The sequence below is a fragment of the Mucor velutinosus genome (genome assembly GCF_035048745.1).
Source record: "Mucor velutinosus strain NIH1002 chromosome Unknown tig00001547, whole genome shotgun sequence".
NCBI classification, from domain to species: domain Eukaryota; kingdom Fungi; phylum Mucoromycota; class Mucoromycetes; order Mucorales; family Mucoraceae; genus Mucor; species Mucor velutinosus.
In genome coordinates, this window is record NW_027041901.1 from 126,721 (window position 1) to 142,707 (window position 15,987).

The following is a 15,987-nucleotide window of genomic DNA, read 5'->3' on the forward strand; positions in this document are numbered from 1 at the left end:
CTTTTGTGTGTGCAAACCAGTAGTGCTTTCTTCAGTTGTACGTCATTCATCACCATTCGGTCGGCTAATATTTCATGAAGCTGTACTCTCTATTTGATGGCTCGCTATTGTTAATGCGCTTTTAGTAGCTTTCTCAAATAATGGACTCTAAGCCAAAGAAATCTGGCATTGCCATTCAATCATCTGCTCCCTTGTATGCTCAGAGAAATCATCATCACGCTGTATCCACTGCTAAAGAGCACGTACAAGACCATGATCATGGTGTAGACGAGAAGGAGGTAATGTATTGAACCCATCGTTTCTATCAGGGCAACTGTACTGACCCGTGATGACGAAGCAGATCCATGCGCAAACGCCTCTTACTCCTGGTGATATGGACAACTCACCTAAGCAGCATCAAAGCACTGCTCACAATCATTCTCATGACCACCATAACGAAGAGCACGGTCATTTCCACCATTCGCAACCACAACAACAGCATTTTCATAGCCACGCACCATTAGATCATACAACGTACGGCCATCATAACCACAGCCACGATCATAGCCATGATCACCATGGACATGATCACGCTCACGCTCACGCTCATGCCTTTCCCGCTGTGTATACTAGACCTTTGCCTACATGGACGCAGATCTTCTCCCATCTGGCACCAGCACAAAAGACGATATTTACCTGGTTTGTGCTTCATTTGGGTATAGGTATCTGGCTGTATTGTATGGGTACCAATAGAGAAAGCCTATGTAAGTACATTGTCCTCATTTACTTGGATGTACATTGGATTGACATAAATACACGGTCATAGCCTTGATTGGATTTGCTTATTTGATGATTTTTGATGCGTTGGGCGTACTCAATTCATTCATCTCTAGCATATTGAGGACAAATGCTGCTTTTGGCATCTCTAATACAAAGAGACCATATGGGTAAGGTGGCACACTCTGAAGCTATGCGATAGATCACTGACAGGCCAAAATGATAGTGCACATCGTTATGAAATTGTCTTTGCCTTGGGCACTACAATATACCTCATGTTTGCCACTATGCACAATACAAAAGAATCGCTGGAGCATTTCCTGTTGCAGGATCATCATGGTGTAGAAATCCATGATACCGAAGAGTAAGTAGAGTGCTTTAGCATACAAGATGAATTGTCATACTCAGTGTGCTATTTAAAAAAGGCATCATTTACAGTTTAGCCTGGGCATGTTCTTTCTCGTAGGTACAGCCATCACAGCCACCTGTTTATCCAGCATCACTCTACGAAATCACGACAATTTTGTGCGATACTTGCGACGACGACCTTCTACCGTGCATGGATTCACCTACAATGTGATCAACAGGGCCAGAGGAAATCCCATCCATGCTCTGCTATCCAACATTTACTCCAGCTTGATTGTGCTGTGCGGATCCGTCATCCTGTTAACCTACATGTTTGGCATAGCAACACCATTTGTCGACAAGTTCCTTGCCTTGTCTGAATCCGTTGTCATGTTTTACTTGGGATTCCCAACAGCCAAAGCTTTGGCTAAAGTATTACTGCAGACAACACCCAATACTGTACAAAATGGAGTTGAGAACCGTCTTCGGGAAATCCAGCAGGACCCTCAGATTTTACATGTCGATCGTGTTCATTTTTGGCAAACAACATATGGTAAATGTGTTGGCACCATAGAGATCCAAGTGAGACCCGAAGCAGATGAACAGGCCATTCTTCAGTTGGTGTATCAGAAATTAGAAGGCTTAACAAGCAGTGATGTGAATTCAGATGAACACGGTGGCAGTGAACTCACTGTGAGCATTCTCAAATAGCTGCATTTGAATAAATCACATTTGTTGAATACAGAATGGAGCTCTTCGTAGCATTTTTAGTGCTCCTTCTTCTCTCGTATTTTACCCCTTTTCTTTTACCTCTTTCTCTCTTTTTTTTTTTTTTTTCTTTCTCTTTGCATCTTTGCCTTCATTTCATCATCAAAATAAACATGCCCGATTCCTTTCTCAAAGGCCATTTACCCAGTTGGCTAACGTATGCCATGACAGTTACTGGCTTGACCGGTCTTACTGGCGTCATCCTTTTGTACATGTACCAGTGCAAACTCATTTACCCTGCTTCATACCCTGAAGGGTCACGTCAAGAAGTTAGTTGATGCAAATTGGACGTTTGTACCTAAACACATACTGAATTTCTCTTTCATGTCAACTAGGTAGCTGTGCCCTCTGATTTTGGTATGCAATATACCGAAGAAAACCTCAAAACCAAAGACGGCATCAACCTAAAGAGTTACATTATCTTACGGTCAAATACAGAACAAGCAAAGAGATCGCCCACTATTCTTTATTTCCACGTAAATTGCTGCTGCTGCCCTTGAAGAACACAAAGAAAAATCTTGACTAACAGGTATTTTTGATTTACTAGGCAAACGCAGGAAACATGGTAAGGAGAGAGCTATAAAAAAGGAAAGGGAAAGGGGGAAAAGACTCCATATCAACATACTTGCACATTATTTTAGGGTCACCGTCTGCCTATTGCCAAAGTATTATACGATAGATTTAACTGCAACGTCGTCATGTTGTCTTACCGAGGATATGGCAAAAGTGATGGTAGTCCAAACGAGAAAGGTCTCAAGATTGACGCTCAAGTAAGATTTACTTTTTCGACATTTCAGCACATGAGCTAACAACTGTCAAAAACATGTAGACCATGCTCGATTATGTAAGAGAACACCCTATTTTACAAAACACACCTCTGGTGGCATACGGACAATCCATTGGTGGTGCAGTGGCCATTGATCTAGTATCTCGCAACGAAGATTCATTCTCTGGACTCATGGTGGAAAACACATTTTTAAGTCTACCCAAGTTGATCCCCAGCGTGATGCCATTCCTCAAGCACTTTACATTTCTCTGTCATCAGCAATGGCCTAGCGAAAAGAGCATTCAGCGTATTGTCAAGACACCTATTTTATTCCTGGCTGGAGCAAAAGACGAGTTGGTGCCACCCTCTCATATGGTAAAATTGAATGAATTAAGCGAATCACGTGCTGAAAAAACTTGGTGTGTGTTCCCCAATGGTATGCACAACGATACTTGCATGCAGCCTGGATATTTTACTGCCATTCGTGAATTCTTGGAATCTCAGATCTTAAAGCAGAGCCCCGAAGATCAACCTCAACAGCCTGAAATTAAGACCACACCATCAGCAGCACCGTCAGCAATGAATCAAGAAAAGAAAAAGACGACATTGGATGAAAGCTACATTGATGGTCAGCTCGTTAATGAAAACAATGACAAATCATATCAATTGGTGAGTGGTGTTGTAGATGATAAAGGTTTATCACATAGCTTTCAAGTTGAGGAGGTGGAACTTGAAGAAGATTAGCCCTTTTGGTGTAATTTTAAGCAATGTACATGGCCAATAAAGTACAAAAATATATCATAATATCCTTAATATATATTTGCCACTGAATAAGTAATGTGCGTAATGAAGGGATGCTTGATATGCGTCATGTACTTCACTTCCCAATGGTTATCGGAATAAGCATGATATCAATGAAATCTGCATATATTTCGATAATAAACCAGAATAGTTGGAGCTAACACGTACTAGCTACAAATTAAAAGCAACCGGCTAAGCTATAATGCATTTCAATTTATGATTCCATCCAAATTAGCCTCACAAACGTTGGCTACTTTCATCAGGAAGGCATTTCGCCAGCCAACCCCAATTGAATCTCCGTCAAATTAATGTCTGACACCTGCCACCCATCATCATCTCTAATATATATTTTTTTTTGTAAGAGATCTTTTCTGGTTTTATTTAAAGTCTCTAATATATTTACCAGAAAACTATATAAAAAACGTCGGAGTGACCAATCAGAGATCAGAGACGTTAAAAAAAATTAAAGCACTGAGTACCGTACAAGGCTCGAAAAAACCACCGGCGAAGCTAGCATTGGGGAGGGGGGGGGGGGGAACTTGGTTCCTCTACCAAGAACATAGCGCATCTAATTCAACATTTGGTAACGTTGACCTATAAGTGGGTTTTACCTTAGCGAAGCGACGGTGCAAAACCATAGCATTCAAGCAGCCAATGCAGCTTTTTATTTCTATTATTATTAAGCCTACCAATAATATAACGCATCAATATTTGCATGAATCAGCTTTACCAAAATCAGCATGCCTCCTATTCGAACTAAAAATTGCTCAAGCTATAGAACCGTCTTTCCGGTAAATTGCAACTACCAAAGATGTGGTTATGCCGTGTAAATAAAAGCTATACAACAAAACATAACCAAATTTAACAGCTTTCAAGCCTTGATATATGGAAATGTAGACGTTTATGAGCCACCGGAATGACGCCAAACAATTGTACTTGAGTAGTAGTAACTTCCTGACACCTTTGCTCAACTTTTTGGGGACCAAAAAAACATGGCCAAAAATCGACCAAAAAGCATGAGGGATACCTCATGGATTTTTGCCAAAATCTATCTCGGGGTATAGTCTCCAGCACGTCAAGCCTATAAGCAAGAGAACAAACAGTTGGGTGGCTCCTCCTCCATTGAAAGTACTCGCATATGCGGATGATGTCCTGACTTTCGTCAAGTCTCGGGCAGAACTTCTTGATCTGGAAGAAAGATTGAGAACTTACAACAAGGCCTCGAACTCCAAGATCAACTACGACAAGTCCGTGGCCTTCCCTCTTCATGGTGGAAGAATGACAAGCCAAACTGGTGGCCTAATTCAAGATCATGCAACAAACAATCTCAAAATCAAATGGTATGATTCTACGTCTACAGGATTTATAAAATACCTAGGTTATCCAATTTGGTTCTGCAATCAACAAAGAGACGTATACATCGCTAAACTGCTGGGTGATATCACTACTGCTGTTGAAAGGTTTGCAGCACGACAAGTCTCACTGTACGGCAGAGCGAATATTGCCAACACTATGATATTGTCCAAACTATGGCATGTCATTCGGATCGTTTCCCTGCCCAAAGACACAGTCAAGAAGATAACCTCAATCATTTATCAGTTTGTAATGTCTGGCCTGTATCCACCTCTAAAAGGCAACTCCCTCTTCCTACCAAGGTACCAAGGCGGTTTAGGACTGATTGATTTAATGGCGCAACAAAAGGTTCTGCAATTCAGATACCTGAACGCTTTGCTGACAGAAAACAGCAACAACATACCTGGTCTCACGTATAGGCTACTAGTGGATTATTTGAAGATGTCGCACGACTCACCATCGCACATAATCCCTATACTGTTCCAAACGGCTAGATACAAAAACCAGTTAAGAGGCTTCCACCCTTATCACATGATGTTCGAGGCAATAGATACTTATATGAAGCATTCCCCATTCTCACTCGCTTGGTCTGTCAAACCAAATGTCATGACACTCTTGTCATTGCCAGTGCTGGAAATTCTTGATTTTGTCAATGAGGAAGTAGCCATGGGATACACAAGCAGAGACTCGATCAGGGAGAGTAAAGTTCATGACTTCTTCCACGTCAACCAGGAAACAAGTACTCTGCAGATAAAGCCAAGAAGTGAATGCAAGCGACCAAACATTAGGAATCAGATAGAAAGAGGTCTTCTCTGTGGGAACATCAGATTGGAATCTTTCGCGGATACAAGAAACATGGAGGCTCATCTAGACCTACAGCCTTTCGTTGCTATGCTTAACTACCAAGACCGCCCAATGCTTCAAATGTCAAACAAATACTTGAGATCAATTATGCTGGACATACACAACCTTGATGTTGGACGAAAGTTCAATCATACCATCAGCAAAGTCCAGTGGAAACACTTCTATCATCAAAACATGCATCACTCTGTGAGAAATGTCTGGTATAGAATGATACACAAGCAATGCCCGAGCAAATCAGCTCTTTTCGTTCGACGCCTGAGGAACGTCGAAGATGACAAATGTACCCTCTGCAATGATACTGAAGATGCCAAACATCTCATGGTTAGCTGCCCCCACAAAAACGACATTTGGTCCAACATCTTTGAACAATTCCTGGGATACCCCAAGGTTGCTAATCCACAACAAGTATACCAATCTATAGTTAACTTAAACCTGAAGCAATATTTCATCTACAACCTCGATATCAAGATTACAATCTTCGACCTGTTTGCTGCCACCATTCGTATGATATGGAGATTCCACCTCCTACAAACATTCGAAGGAGTGCCATTTGATACCAACAATGTCACCAACAAGATCAGTGCTGAAGTGATGAGGTTGTCAGATCTCAAGCATCAATATTAGTAGTAGCTTTAATAGATTTTATATATGGCAAGTCACTTTGTTACATACACTTGTCCATCATTTGATGTTCTTATTATAATGTATATTTACTAATAAATAAGCAACATCCATACAAAAAAAAAAAAAAAAAAAAAAAAAAAAAATTTTGCCAAAATCAAACGATTGCATTTTTCACCTTGAAAATGAAGACTTTTACTATGGTATATCTTGAATCAAAACGTTTCTATCAATCCAAAGCAACCACTGAAATCATCTTTGTGGCACTTTGATATGTAAAATTTCGACATTTTGGCCAGAAACCTCTTTTCATATGTTCACAAATCATTCAATAAGTGAATTCAAAACATCTATATAACTTGGTACCATTGGAAGCGCCTTGAAAAGTACTTCAAGGATTTTTTTTTAATTTAACCGTAGTGTATATACTTTTATTTTTATTTAACGATTGGCCTAATATTTACAAAACTTCTACGTAACGTTATGTAAAGCAAAGTGTATCTGAATTGAGAAAGAGGCTGAGAAGCCAATCGAGTGGTCTCGATGATTGAAGAATTTTATCTGGAGTTCCTCTGAAGAGTGTGCAATTGGGAAAGATTTCGTCGACCAGAGAGGGCAGTGTCCAGAGCAGAGCACTTGATGCGGCTGCTAATTTTTGTCATACTTGTAACACCTGATAAACAACTAAACACCAAAATGGGACTACAGTATCACACACTGCATACCAAAATTCTTGCTTCCATCGAGATTTGAACTGGTGACCTTACGTTTGGCAAACGCACTTTCTACCACTATGCCCAACCACGAAGGGTTTTACTTGTCAGATGCGAATACGTAGAGATAGTATATGCAATCTGAGATCTGATCGAGATAGATATAGATATAGATGTAGGGATTATGCAGGAATGTATATAGCCTTTTAGTTGAATGGATAAAAAGGTACTTTATTAATATTAGATTTGAACATTGATTTTATCCAATATAGTTTGTGTAATGTTGTGCGCTATCCAGGTTAATCGCTGTTTAATGTTCCTGGTAGCTGGCGCTCTAGGTTTAAACCTGCGCTTCTTATTCTTGTTTGTGTTTAGTCTGTCAATGATATCCTGCAGATCTAAATCACTGTCAGAATACCCTTCAACCCTGACATACTTCAAGGATGTATTAGGAAGCGTAGGGTGATCATTACAATTTATATAGTCGAATACCACAAAATAAATTAAAGAAGTCGAAAAAAGACAAATCTGTCCAATCTTGAACAGAAAAGACAAATAGAGTTTGAATTGATTTTAGCGGGTGGCACTGCTGCTGGCTGGCCCAAATGCCTTTCTGTCGATGACAATGATGATTGTGATGCTGATTAAATTGAGGTCATGGAATTGAAAGGTCAATCGTTCAGCTCGAATGCCTTTTTTTGTATTTGGTGGAAATTTTCCCTATAATAGCGGTGTTTTTACAATGACAACTTCTCAAAAAAGTTGCTGTAGATCTTATACAGTACAGGTACTGTATGCGTAGCGAGATTGATCGGCTAGTCTATTATACTGAGTACCAAACGTACACACAGCTTAGTTTACAGAGCTCTTGCACAATTAAATACTTGCTTCACAGGCAGATACTGGGTGTCAGTTGTGGAGTAGTTGTAAAGCAAGTGTACCCTCTTCCAGTATTTCATTGTAATGCTAGCGGATGTATTTGTACTTATTGAATTGCACAATGCTTTATTTGCTTTTTATACAACTTTTTATTGATCAAGCTTGTGTGTCTTGTCTTCAGGACAAGATAGGTAACATTTGAATAATGTAAAAATAACTGTTGTCTAATATGCGACGGTATATCTCTGCATCTATCAAACAGCTATTGACAACATTATTTAAGACACCCTAAACTTGTTCTAGATCTGATATATTGATGCCTGACTTGTAAAATCCCTTGAAGTATTCCTTCATGAAATCTGCATCCATTCTCAGTATGTATTTCTCTTCTCTCCACTCTTTCTCGTTCCTTTACACTCTTTGTTTGCGTAGCATCAACACTATCTAAAGCCATTTCTTAGTTCTCGTCATATTTTTGTGTCTTGACATCTCTTATTTATAACCAAATCTATAAAGCACTACTCTTGTTACAGTATGTATTGATCTGGTTAATCGCCGTACCATTACAAATGCTCACATTTTTCTTGTCTAGTTATTTGTTTCTGTGTCAAATGTCTAGTGTGCGAACAAAAGTAGAGCAAAGGGATCCGTTTACTGGCACTCAAACCAGTCGTCCTCCCCAAAGAAGAGTCGTTGCTAAAGGGAAAAAAAAGAGAATAAGAAGCTGTAGCATCCACAAATGCCATGTCCACATCAAGTTACCAGCCTGTTGTCAAAAGGCCCAAGTCATTCGGTGCCTCGCCGCAGCGTTTGATGGATAGTTTTTTTTCAAGCAATGAGGGAAATCATCGAAAACAAAGCAAGGCCCATCACTGACAAGCCCAGTAAATTGGATGTACTCAAGAAAGTATTACTCTCAGTGAAGAGGCTCCCCCTAGGTGTCATTACTACTGCTGAAAAGATCTGTCAATGCGCCAAAGATGAGTTGAAAAATTATCTTGAATACCATGGTACTAATCAAAACTTTCAATACTTTCAAGAGTACGTCAAGGATCACTTCAATGCTGCTGTGGTATCTTTACAGCCTCAGGCCACTACGTCTACATCCACTGGTGAAAGTGCATCCATCCCAGCTACACCGGTTATTGCTCCTTCTGACTCTGTAGCGTTTCTTCGCCGCGACCTCTCTGGCATGGACATGGCATCCGACATGTCTTCTGTGTCTGGCGCCCCTTCACATGCAGCAATGTCTTCAATCTCGCATAATCCCTCTGATATATCCATGGTTGAAGCTCCCCCCAGACAATGTAGAATACCGCACTTGTACCGTGTCTTTCAAGAGCCTTTTACGAAAGGATGTGCCTTCCAATCTTGTCGAGTCATTTTTGCAGAAGCTAAATACTGCATTGCATGATGTATCTGACTATGTTATGGACTTGCAATTGATGATATATACATTGATGCTCTCAATGAAGTCCTCGCAGCTCTTAGCTTGTAGTGGTAATATTCAGCTGAAGAAAGCTCGTGGTTTCCAAATACAAGGCATCCTCCCAGCAGGCTACAATATGAAAACGGATGTCACTACCTCTGCTCCTCCATTGCCCTCTAATGCCTTGAAGTCTACGGCTTTTTGCAACGGTGTCAAGGATCTTTTCCAGAGCAGACACATTGATTACCTGCATACTGCTTTGTTTGGCCAAAGAGATACTAAGATCTCGCATCCTACATTTGCTGCTCTGTCGTCCGCCAATGCGCCAATACTTGGTGCTATCGTAAGGGATACGCCTCAACCTGCTAATGAACTCATGATGGTGGCTCGAGGATTGTACAAAACAAATCTCGAAAACATGTGGGCAAGTAATAAGGTATTTAACAAATCACTGAACAAGCTACTGGAGATTCTTCTTCGCGTGCATCTCGCCCCAAAACGAGAGTCGCATTACTGGAAACGTCAACAAACCAAAGCAAAGAAGCAACCCGAGCAAGTTGTCAATTCGACCAGAAACTCGTTTCACAACGCCATCCGATCAGAGAAGTACAAACTGCAAAGATATCAAAGAAAGGCACAGGGCAAACCAGAAGACAACAACTGGGCGAAGCTGGCCAGAAATAGTCAAGAGCGCATAACTCACATGTACGCTGATGCCAAGCGTCCTGTCAAGTCTGTTTCTACTTCTGGTACTACACTTGATCAAGCTGCTGTATCTGCTTCTGGTTCAGGCTCTTTTACTACAACTGTATCTATTCCTACTGCTCCCTCTGGCACTTCTGACGCTGTTACTGCCTCCAATGCTAGTTTTGATCTTGATAGTGCTGATATGCCTATTGACGAACTGCTCCCCCTTTCTGAACTGATGGATGAAGAAGATGACCAAGAAGAAGAGGAAGGCATCCGTGATCTGCCTAGAAGACGAATTATGATTCTCAAAGCTACCCTGAGAAATCTCTTGGTGAGGCAAGCTGGAAAGTCTATTACCCATATACAGCTCAAGAAGGAACGTCCCGATATCACGGAAGAAGAGAATCGCGTGTGCATGCTTCTGGGAAAATTATTGCTGCCTTATATACCTACTAGAGATCATTATAGCTACATTGGCTTCCAGTTGCCATTCTTATTGTTGGCCAATGATATCTTTTGCTCTGTTGGCTACCACAAGTTTGCCGTGGATCTGTGTCCAATTTCTTCCTGTGGCTCATTACATGCAATGCGTGTGGACGCGGCCTCTCTGTATGCCTTATGTACCAGAGGTGATGATCAAATGGATATCTTTGACTTTCAAGGGTTTGTCATAGAAAACGTTGGAATAGCAATACAATACAAGGATGCCGTGTTTAATTCTTTTTTCGACATTCGTGCCATCACGCAAGCCTGCAAGTCCTTTGGTCTGACATTTGCTCACAACCTTACCATTATGCCTGGTCTTACCTCTGTCCGTATTTTGGGTACCAAACCAAGTTCTAACAAGTCAGTTTCCAATACGAAGAAACCTCTAGATATTGATTGGGATACCGTGAGAGAGCTTCAAACCAGAACTAATCAAACACTGAAGAAAGACACTGGCCAACTGGAAATCGATAACAAGGCTGTGTTTGATGAGCTGAAGGCTGCAAACAAGGATTACAAGAAGGAGCAGTATTCTACAAGGATCAAGGACTTGAAGAAGCAGTGGCACACTGATCGTAGCAAACACCAAGAAATCAAAGAGCTGAAGGCTCAAAGATACCAGTTGTTCATCGCCATCAAACAGACCAAGCAACAACTGTCCAACATGAGAACTCGTGCCTTTTTGACAAGGAAAGCCATTGAATATAGAAACAAAGACATCCCTCTTGTATCGAATTACGAGCCTCCTACTTCTGACCAACATCTCGATTCAATGGTGTTTTCGGGTACTGATAACGGGCTGGCTGTAATGACAGAAACTATTGGCATGAATCTGAACAAATACAAATATCACTTGTCACTGCATAATAGATTCTCTCCTCTCACCCATCTCAATGCTGATGAAGGCAATTTGTCTGATAGTACTGGTACTGCTGCTGGCAACGATGGCAATGGCGTTGATCAAGTTATTACGAACGATGCTATTGACAAGGATGAAATTCGTGATGGCAGTGTTAAATGCGATGGAGATCCCAATGGTGATGATGACGACGCCGGTGCTACTGCTAATGATCGTGGTCAGACAACAACATTTGAACCTCTGCCAGAGTCATACAAGATGCGTGCTGAAGATGTCGACTTTGGTTCTGGCCAATTTATGAGGCAAAAGATCACTTTGAAAGACAAAAAAACAACAGAAGAAGGAAAGAAGGTTCAAGAGATTGAGCAGCAATTGCCGAGATCCAGTGTGTTCAGAGCCAAAGAGGTAGAGGATGTCGTGTCAAATCTTGATGCACACAGAAGCAATGGCCCAGCATTGTGAGCGTTCTACCACTCAAAGAAGCAAAATACTCTAACAAGGTTGAGCATATCGACAGGCGTTTCCGTTCTCGTTTTGCTTCGCGTGAAAGATCCTTTTGTGCTGGTGTTCGTCCCCAAACGTCACTTACAATGTTCATTGGAGATCGTGGTCTTTGTGTCGGCTCTCGTTTGAAGGGTCATTTGAAGTATGGTGGAAAATGGAAGCCTCGCTTACATTCATCTGTCGCCACTGTGCATACTACCAACGAACACAAGACATCCCAGACGTGCATGTACTGCTTTGGGCCCACCTCTCATCCCACACAAACCATCAAAGCAAAGGATGGTAAGACCAAGGCAAGGTCCATTCATGGTGCATTCCTGTGCTTAAATCCTGCCTGTGTGTCCGCTCTCAATTACAGAGCCATTCAAGGTAGAGACAAGACATCTGCTTTGGCCATCGCTGTCTCTGGGCTTTCCATTCTCTTATTCAAGCAGCCATTGCCTGTACTCAATCCAAAACCCAGTCAATCCAACACTGGCATTATTTCCAAGACCACCTCTTTCTGCAGCAGAAACGAGAAAAGGGACGGCAGCGGTGCTGTATTAGCGGACGCTTGAGTCTTCAAGGTAATGTGCTCAATCTGGCTTTTTCAAGAGACCGCTTTACTAATTTGTCACTTATTATTATACTCGCAAGATTCAAGCTTTCGTTTTATCTGGCCAAGATTGGACAGATTTGGTCGATTTCGAATTGATTTATTCTATTTTGTCAAATTCGACTATATAAATTGAGGTGATTATCCTGTACAGCCTTAAGCTTTCTTGGCGTACTTTTTAAGGCGCATCCAATGGTGCTAATTATAAAAGATATTATGACTAAACCTACTGAGCAATCTTTAAAAATAGGAAATGAGGTTTTTAGCAAAATCGTCGATATTTTGCATATGAAAGTATCACAAATGAAGCTTCAGAGGTTGCTTTGGATCGATAAGAACGTTTTGATTTAATGTATCATAGTAAAAACCTTCATTTTTGGGGTGAAAAACTTGGTCGTTTGATTTTCGATAAAAACCATGAGAGGTACCTCATAGGAACCATCCCAGCTGACATTCGACGCGCTTGCAAGAAAATCCTGAGGCAAATCAACGAGAACAAAGTACATATCCAACCGTACTTTAACCTCATGCTACAACCCCCCTTAGGGTGGCACCAATCGCACAACCGACATCTCCTTTAAACCGTTCATTGACTCCTATGACTTCAACAGCCAGCAAGGACTCACTCGACAAATTTCAACCAGAGCATTCCGCACAGCATGCATCGAGGCTCATATCTCCAGCATCGCCAGGTCCGACTGGAATTTCTTCTGGTCTCTGTCCCTGAACCTTGTCCACCGTAATGTCATCTATCGCTTCCTCACCCACACCATCCCGACCAAACGCCTGCTACACTACTTTGAGATAGCCGAGTCACCTCTCTGCCCAATCTGTGGTAACGAAGAAAATGCTGTACACTTGTTTTTCCTCTGTTCCAGTAAGGCATCCATCTGGAAAGCTATCATCTTTGAATTTTTGTGGCCAACCGTTTCGATTGGTGATATTATCCAAGCCTGTTCCTCGCTTGACTTTGAAAACATCAAGTATGTCTCCAAATCATACACCACTGCTCACATGGCCGTACTGGTAACACTTGGCAACATTTGGCGAGCTCAAGTTCGTATGATCTTTCACTCGACTCCATTTATATGGATCGATGTGGTCCAGCAGATCAAGAACGAGCTCCTTCAACTACATGCCCAAACTGAAATTCACAAGCAATTGTAATTCTCTAATCACAATTGTCATCTATCATCTGTTCCTGTCATCTATCGCTTTATCCTAAATACAATTGAATATCATATCAATTGCGCCCGCCTCTTGGTAGTGCCCTAGGGACCTACTTACACGGAGCAATCAATAAAAACAATTTAAAAAAAAAAAAAAAAAAGTACTTCATGCTTTTTGGTCAATTTTTGGCCATGTTTTTTTGGTCCCCAAAAAGTTGAGCAATAGTGTCAGCAAGTAACTGCCAGATAAGAGCAATTGTTTGGTGCTATTCTGACCATCTAAAACGAGAAAACGCAGCTCAAATGCTCAAATAAATCGAATCTCGCTGTGTTTTGCGTATTTTTGAGTAGTAAGAGGTCATGCAAGTGTGCTGCTTACCTGTATAAAGGTTGCTTTTGCTGGGGAAGACGTAAGCACTCGAGAAGTGCTAAATTCACAGTTATGAAAGCTTCCTATGCATCATTGAAGAAGTAAGAAGGCTACAATAAAAGAATATTTGATGATGCTTACAGTCTTTTGCTGCACAATATTTTTTTTTTATCTTGCCTTCTAAGGCTACTAGTTCTTGAATATACTGTAGATTAAGAGCTTAGAACACAGCATAATGCAATGTTGTTCAATACTAGATTCTTCAGACATAATAAAGGTATTGAGTGCGAGTGTTTACAACTATATTGGATATATACAAACATGCGATGACTGAAATTACATATGTTTTGATTCGATTATACCCTTTGACAGATGATTCATCTACCAAGAAGTTGTATATATACGTTGCATCCTAAATGAGTCAGACTTCTGAAGTGAAAAAGGTCATTGCATTACACTATTAAAGCGGTGTGTAATATCAGTGAATGCTCTTTCATCAAAGGTGCTAGGATAATTATTTTGTCTACTGTCGCTCATGTCAGTAAGCTTTTCTTTCAGGGGTTTAATCTTCATGTACGCCTTGCCTACTATCTGCTTGTCTATCTTCTCCTTCTGGTCCAGTATGATAACATATCTCTAGATGCAGACATTGACCTCTTGCCAAATTTCTACGGCAAGTTCATCTATTCAGGGATATAATGATCCTGCCCAAGGTGTCCAGTTCTATAGAGATTGATTGCGTCAGATGCTATGTGTGGACTTGCTCAGTGCTATTCAACAGACACTACACAGTATCCATAAGAACTGTCTGTAGATTCCACCCTAGTTGCAAAGGTACTTCTGATATGCATGCAATTTGCAATGCTGGTGCGTACACATTTATGCGTGTCTATGAAACAGCTGTTTGTACACATCTTTGGCCAAGTCGAGTTGATGACGCCCAGCGCCATGGCAAGTTTAGTAAGGCTGAATCCCTCCGTGATCGTATGATGACTTTTGTTACACAGGTATAGGAAAATGTAAAACTTTTTGTTATGAAAAGCGTTGTTGCAAAATTGAAGGGAAGGATATTAAGCACTACATTTGCTTCTATCTCTATGGAAAATGATAATTGAGAGTTGCTTCACTTTTGGTGATGTCTCAAATTAACTGTAGAATACACGAGGAAAAGTAGCATCTCATTCTGCCATGCTTTATTGACGCGTATTGCTATGAGAAAAGAACCTAGACCACTATTCTTTGAAGGCAAATGCAGGTATAAAAGTGAATTCATGCAGTAGATTTTATTTCTTTACCTTTTGCTCTCGTTTAAATAATTATTGCTAAAATGTTATTACGCTCTGGCTACGAATACAGTGTAAGTACCATGACACAAGACAACTACCGCGAAGCAATATTTCGTACTGACATATGAACATTCATGCCTAGTTCTCTGCTCCTACCTCTACCACTAGCATCCGCAGCAGTAGAAAGAGAAAGTCGGCAGATGATGAGTTGGATGAGCGACCTTTGAAGAGACAGGATACTACTCTTGTCCTTCAAGGGGAGCCATCTATCTCCTCTCATCTTACTCCTCCAGTTGCACCTCCCTCCTCTTCCAATCCGCCATTACCTTCTTCTTCTTTATCCGAATTACCTTTAGTGGGGGATGGAAGCAACTCTTTCGGTGATACAGTTCCTGTGGAGGAAGAGTCTGCTGGCAACGAGAGGGGTTCTCAGCGGGTACGTTTCCACAAAGACGTGGTTACGTACCTGTTTGAGGCCGACGATGAGCCTTGTAGAGCGGCAGACCACAAGTATGTTGATTACCTTGATTACATCTAATGTCTGCCAATCTCAAGGTTCATCATTCTCTTTCTACTGTCTTTCCCTTTTCTTCTTTTCCGCAAAACAACAACTTTCAGAATACACACAGTATACAGCCAACTATTTTTTTTCACTGATGGATAAGAGGCACTTTGATCTGTGTTCGGTATCGCCTACAAGACTCTGGAGCAACCTTTCGATACATGACGACCA

At 41.1% G+C, this 15,987-nt stretch overlaps 7 protein-coding genes across 7 annotated transcripts; all 7 read left to right on the top strand.

Annotated features, from left to right (window-relative positions):
• Nucleotides 1-140: 140 nt before the first annotated feature.
• Nucleotides 141-1,812, top strand: ATC70_006459 (uncharacterized protein; the record flags this gene model as incomplete). The annotated part of the gene is made up of 5 exons (XM_064825734.1): nt 141-278; nt 341-743; nt 806-926; nt 983-1,120; nt 1,182-1,812. 5 exons carry the CDS (start codon nt 141-143, stop codon nt 1,810-1,812), a joined length of 1,431 nt encoding a protein of 476 aa, XP_064687248.1.
• A 170-nt stretch (nt 1,813-1,982) lies between these two features.
• On the top strand, nt 1,983-3,379 carry ATC70_006460 (uncharacterized protein; the record flags this gene model as incomplete). Its single annotated transcript, XM_064825735.1, has 5 exons — nt 1,983-2,138; nt 2,205-2,345; nt 2,417-2,434; nt 2,511-2,639; nt 2,699-3,379. 5 exons carry the CDS (start codon nt 1,983-1,985, stop codon nt 3,377-3,379), a joined length of 1,125 nt encoding a protein of 374 aa, XP_064687249.1.
• A 797-nt stretch (nt 3,380-4,176) lies between these two features.
• Nucleotides 4,177-6,277, top strand: HOM6_1 (Homoserine dehydrogenase; the record flags this gene model as incomplete). Its single annotated transcript, XM_064825736.1, has 2 exons — nt 4,177-4,262; nt 4,501-6,277. The coding sequence occupies 2 exons, from the start codon at nt 4,177-4,179 to the stop codon at nt 6,275-6,277; spliced, it is 1,863 nt and encodes a 620-aa protein (XP_064687250.1).
• Nucleotides 6,278-8,701: 2,424 nt separating this feature from the next.
• Nucleotides 8,702-9,280, top strand: RHO3_1 (Rho GTPase; the record flags this gene model as incomplete). Its single annotated transcript, XM_064825737.1, has 1 exon — nt 8,702-9,280. The coding sequence occupies one exon, from the start codon at nt 8,702-8,704 to the stop codon at nt 9,278-9,280; it is 579 nt and encodes a 192-aa protein (XP_064687251.1).
• Nucleotides 9,281-9,335: 55 nt separating this feature from the next.
• ATC70_006463 (uncharacterized protein) lies at nt 9,336-12,391 on the top strand (the record flags this gene model as incomplete). Its single annotated transcript, XM_064825738.1, has 2 exons — nt 9,336-11,788; nt 11,848-12,391. 2 exons carry the CDS (start codon nt 9,336-9,338, stop codon nt 12,389-12,391), a joined length of 2,997 nt encoding a protein of 998 aa, XP_064687252.1.
• A 388-nt stretch (nt 12,392-12,779) lies between these two features.
• On the top strand, nt 12,780-13,596 carry ATC70_006464 (uncharacterized protein; the record flags this gene model as incomplete). The annotated part of the gene is made up of 2 exons (XM_064825739.1): nt 12,780-12,929; nt 12,976-13,596. The coding sequence occupies 2 exons, from the start codon at nt 12,780-12,782 to the stop codon at nt 13,594-13,596; spliced, it is 771 nt and encodes a 256-aa protein (XP_064687253.1).
• A 1,699-nt stretch (nt 13,597-15,295) lies between these two features.
• ATC70_006465 (uncharacterized protein) lies at nt 15,296-15,792 on the top strand (the record flags this gene model as incomplete). The annotated part of the gene is made up of 2 exons (XM_064825740.1): nt 15,296-15,325; nt 15,397-15,792. 2 exons carry the CDS (start codon nt 15,296-15,298, stop codon nt 15,790-15,792), a joined length of 426 nt encoding a protein of 141 aa, XP_064687254.1.
• Between the last annotated feature and the right edge of the window lie 195 nt (nt 15,793-15,987).